We start from the raw sequence: 5,088 nt of genomic DNA, 5'->3' as shown, positions 1-5,088 counted from the left end.
AAGCTGATCATAATTCTTTTCATGAAGCAAAACAGTCCAAAAGGATTGCCACGTGGCATTTAGTAAAAACTCTTGATCTGATTGGAAGAACAAAAATAAAATAAAAAATAGAGTGGCAATTCCGTAAAAAAAACATAAAATTGAATTCTCTACCTCTCTGCCATGACGCCCGTTCCTCTAATAAATTCTCTCATTGACTTACGCTTCCTCTCTCTCTCTCTCTCTTTCTGTTCTTTCCTTCTATTACTGTATTAGAGATTTATTCTTCACTTCGCTTCAATCTGCTCCTCTACCCAAAACCCCAACCCAACACTCAAAAAACTCTCTCTTCAGTCTTTTGTGATTTCTAGAGAAAAATAGAAAACTCATCCCATCAAATATTTCTGATTTTCTTTTTTACTAAACCAATGGGTTGCTGTTTCTGCAAAAATACCCCATCTCCTTCTCCTCCTCCGCCTCAACAATCATCTCCAATGTTAGAATCTGAAACTTCCTTCCTCAAAGCTCCTCTTCCTCCTCAAATCGAAGAGGAAACTGTGAAGGAAGTTCTCTCAGAGACTCCAACTCCAAAGCCATCATTTGTCCCAGAAATAGGAGAAGAGAAGATTCATACACTACCTTCTCTTCCAGAGATAGAAGAAGAAGAAGAAGAAAAGAAGAAAGTTCCCATCTTTGTAGCTGAAGAGATCTCTGATCTCTCAGAGATCTGTAGCTTAAGCGAGAGCATTTCCACTACTACCATTACAGAGAGGAAACAAGAAGAAGAAGAAGAAGTGCAGCAGAGGGTCAACAGATCTCCTGCTAAAGTCCCCAGAAAGCGTTCTTTTCCTGGAGAATTCGCCTCAAGATCTGAGAGGGGAGCCAAATCTCCTGCTAGAAGACCTGAACAACCTTCTCCAGGGAGAAGAAATGACAATGCCGTGAAGTCAGTTTCCGGCAACGAAGTGGGCCAGCCGTCGCATAGACGGATTGCCGCAATCAACGGATCTAGGCGAGATAAGGGTGAGAGTTCCGGACGGAGGTCGAGGTCTCCGGTGACACGTATTGGTAACGGTTCAGCTCGACCGGGAATGTGTCGTAGTCCTTCGAGGAGAGGTGGGCAATCTCCGGGGAGGATTCCGATGGTGGCGTCTGAGAATAGCCGGAGATTAGAGGAGACCAAGGATGAAAACCGGTCAGCGAATGAATCCCTCGAAAACCCTCTTGTTTCTTTAGAGTGTTTTATCTTTATTTAATTTAGGGTTTGGGGGTTTATTTTCGTCGGGAAATCTTTTTGAGTCACCTGAAAGGATATGTGGGTCAGATTGTGAACGTTGGCCAGTCAAAAAGGCTGGGGGAGTTGGTGGGAATTTCTGTTTTTCGTTGAGGTTATAGATGGAAAATGGGGAATATAGCCGTTTTTTTGCCTATTTTATCGTCTTTTGTACAGACGTTGAAGAAATTACGAAAATAAATAAATATATTATGCTGAAATTACTAAATCAGTCATGTTCGTTTTTATATTTACGAAAACAGCCATTAATTTACCGTTATACATTGAGGGTGCAATGTGATTCGGTTCAGACCGAGAACCGAATCAAACCAAGGGTTTTGGACTGGTTTGATTCCGTTTAAAATGGATTTTGGTTCAGTTCCGAGTTAGCAAAATGGAGAATCGATCAGTTTGGTTCAGTTCTTGGTTTATGCCTTACACGTAGAAACGAACCACACCAACCTTACATGGCAAAATGAAGATTTTTGGTAGAGAGCACAAGGTGAAGCACACTCCAAGGGGCGCTTCAGATATAATTAAAGACATTAACCGCCATCTTGGAGTCAGATTGAACTTGCATGCTAAGGCACCCCTTTTGGCCATGTACAACTTGAGACCCTCAAGTATTGCTTGCACCTCATTGAAGGGGATTGATTTGGGGGAATCACGTAGACACTTCACCATCTTGATCATGAATAATGGCTACATAGCCATCACGAGAGCTCGAGTACGAGTCATCTGTATTTAGAGCCCAAGTTCCACATTCTGATTTCAGCCAAGAGCAATATACTTTCCTCTTGTGGATGAGATCTGCTTGAAGATCCCAAGCTTGCAAGAAGCAACGATTGTAGATCTCCACGAAGTTATCTTAAGATTTTGGAGAACATAATGAGTGGACTGTTAAACTTGATTTAATAAATCATATTGCATCTTTCTCTCCACAAGTAATAATTGAAAGCACAAACATGAATTGCTCAATTATTTTACTTGTCGAATCTCCAACGAATTGGGCAGCCCATTGAACCTCCTCTGCCCAATCCCTTGGGACCCGATTGACCAAACATCTTTTAAGAATTTTAGTCCATAGATATCTAGAGAAAGGGCAGCCGCTGATTAGGTGATTGGTGTCTTCCTCGTGGGACCTACAAAGCCTGCAAATGGCTTCATTCCTCAACCCCCAATCCTTGAGTTTCCTCAAGGTCTTAAGTCTGTCTTTAAGCGCCAACCAAGCAATAAAGCTATGCCTCGGAATCCTATTTTTATTCCACACTAGACCAGCTCTTCTTTAGTAAAAAGGATATTTTTATAGTTTTTGAAAACTAACCCAATGTGATTTTAGAGATATGCAATTGCATTTTTCTTGATTCTTGACCTAAATGACTCTAATTATACTAAGTTTAAATGTTAAGGCAGAGGCATTTTTTGAAATCTTAATTTTGATGCTGAACCACTTCTATCCACCTTCTCTTATTATAACAGTAAAGATGTTGATTGTAGAGTTATTAGAACGGTAAATCAGTAAATAGCAAATGCTATGGAACAATATATCTTTACTATTAGAATGAGGAAGGCCGGGTCAAAGTGGATCGACACCAAAAAATTTGGATGGCCATCCATGCCCTTACTTTTACATATGAATTTAATATAATTGGAGTCATTTTGATACATAAAAAAAATAAAAATAAAAATAAAAATAAAAACTAGAAAATTGCAATCCACTACCCTAGAATAGTTTTTTTTATTTAAAAGAACCATGCTAGAAAACCATAGAAATTGACATCATTTGGGACATTCGTATGCATAGAATCATAGATTCTTCTCACTCATATCTCGATGGAAAGCATCTATGGTTCTATAGACATATCCACGCAAGCAATATCCCAATTGAGGTCAATTTCAATGTTACTTCGGCATTTTCTTTTTTAAAAATCATAATCCTTTTTTTTACTATGTCATATTCACACACCCGCCAACTAATGTTTTAAATTATAGATAATCCCTTTTTGATACATGTGCATTTGCACATGTCACCTTCAAGTATTATACATTTGTGTTAAAGGGACGTGTTTGGAGGATATTTAATGTTTTTTACAACACCGCCAAATGCTGTTGGATCTTGTAAAATGAATAGTTTTTGAGAGATGTAAAAATAGTTGTCATACATAGATGTCCCCTAAACACGACTCTATTTTGAAATATAAAAAGTAAGGGTGAGGTTGGTTGACTCAAGACATATGACTCTAGAAATACCGTGTGAACAAAACTTTCAATGGTTGGGATTTTATACAGATTTGAATAATACTTATCTCGAGGTTAAATTTCAATCATTTGATTTATTTACATGGTAAGAATCTTGTGTTATTTCTTGAATCATACATCTACAGTTAACAGAACCCAACTTTAAAAGAGATGAAGGATTGATTGAGTAATTTTTGCAAAATACTATGGTAATACACAAGATATTCCATCACAATAAATTTTAGCATGTAGACTTGAGTTTTGGTAATTTTAAATATTGGGACAGCTTCCTTAAGATTGGGGAAAATTACTTAAAGTACCCTACCAAAGGGACTTTTTTCAAATAGTCCCTAAGTTTTGGATGGTCTCTTAATAGTTCATTTAATAAATTTTTCTTCTCTTAACTGTCCATGGACCTCATCTCCCACATTTCTCATGATTGAATGCCCTAACCGTTCGAACTCATTGTTTTCATTCAAAAAAATTGGATTTTTAGCATATCAATTGAGTTTCGAAAACTCCATTCCATTGGAAAGGATTTAAGAAGAAAGAAAAAGTATTTTCAAGAGGTTTTCCAAATATTTCGAAAATGTATGTAAAAAATTAGTTTTTTTTTTTTCACTTTTTTTCTTAATTTTTGGATGAAAATCCATCAAGAATGGTTATTTTGACTTGAAATCATCTAAATAAGTCGTTATCTCAAGTTTTTAGTTGATATTTCCTTGTATTTTAGTTGAAAAGATTCAAAAATCGAAATGGGTGGATTTTACCAGTATTGAGTTCACCATTTTATTTATTGTGCACAATAAATAAAAGGGTGTGAACTCGACAACAAAATAAAAAGTAGTGAGTTTAACAATAAATAACAAGTGGTGAACTCGAAATAGTAATGAGTTTGACAATAAAAACAAAATAGTAAATTCAACTATAAATAAAATAGTGGTGAGTTCGCCAATAGTGAGGGACCATTAAAAAATAAAAAGTTTACTAAATGTCTTATCAAGTTATTGCCCAAAACATAAGACTATTTAAAAATAAACCCTCTATTAAGGTCCTTTAAGTTATTTTTCCTAAAACTAAAACGTAATATTGGTCATGTAAATACAAAATCCAATAAGTGGAATTTATTCTTGAGATAAGTATCATTTGAATTATTTTATAATTATGATTAACATAAAATTCTAACCGTTAAATTTTGTGTTTACATGGTTTGAGATATCCTTTAATAGAGTAAGTGAAGTTTATAATCTTTTGATAAAATTATAACGAACACTCTTTTACTTCTTAATACCCCTCACCCCTTTTCAATCTATCAGATCAATTATTCAAGTTTTCGAGGTTAGCGTTTTACTCCAATCATTGAGATTAACATTTTATAATCGTCAAATCAATGACCATAAATCATTGATCTTGATGTTTGTAAATGAATTGTGGATATCAATGAATCAAATTGTGGATGATTTTAGTTTGTGATCATATCAAGGTGAGGGGAATTAAGAATTTTACTAATTGGGTTGTTGAGTTAGACTAGCCATATTAACATAGTAAGATTTGAAATCTTACAAATAGTCATTGAACTCACCTTTTGGCATGCAAAA

At 35.5% G+C, this 5,088-nt stretch overlaps 1 protein-coding gene across 1 annotated transcript; it reads left to right on the top strand.

Annotated features, from left to right (window-relative positions):
* Positions 1-407: 407 nt before the first annotated feature.
* Positions 408-1,235, top strand: LOC147411357 (uncharacterized). The gene has a single exon (XM_086432026.1). The coding sequence runs from the start codon at positions 408-410 to the stop codon at positions 1,233-1,235; it is 828 nt and encodes a 275-aa protein (XP_086288152.1).
* The last annotated feature ends 3,853 nt before the right edge of the window (positions 1,236-5,088 follow it).

This window comes from Akebia trifoliata, chromosome 1 (genome assembly GCF_017979445.1).
Source record: "Akebia trifoliata isolate Shusen 1 chromosome 1, ASM1797944v1, whole genome shotgun sequence".
Classification (NCBI taxonomy): domain Eukaryota; kingdom Viridiplantae; phylum Streptophyta; class Magnoliopsida; order Ranunculales; family Lardizabalaceae; genus Akebia; species Akebia trifoliata.
This window is presented reverse-complemented; position numbering and strand designations above follow the sequence as displayed.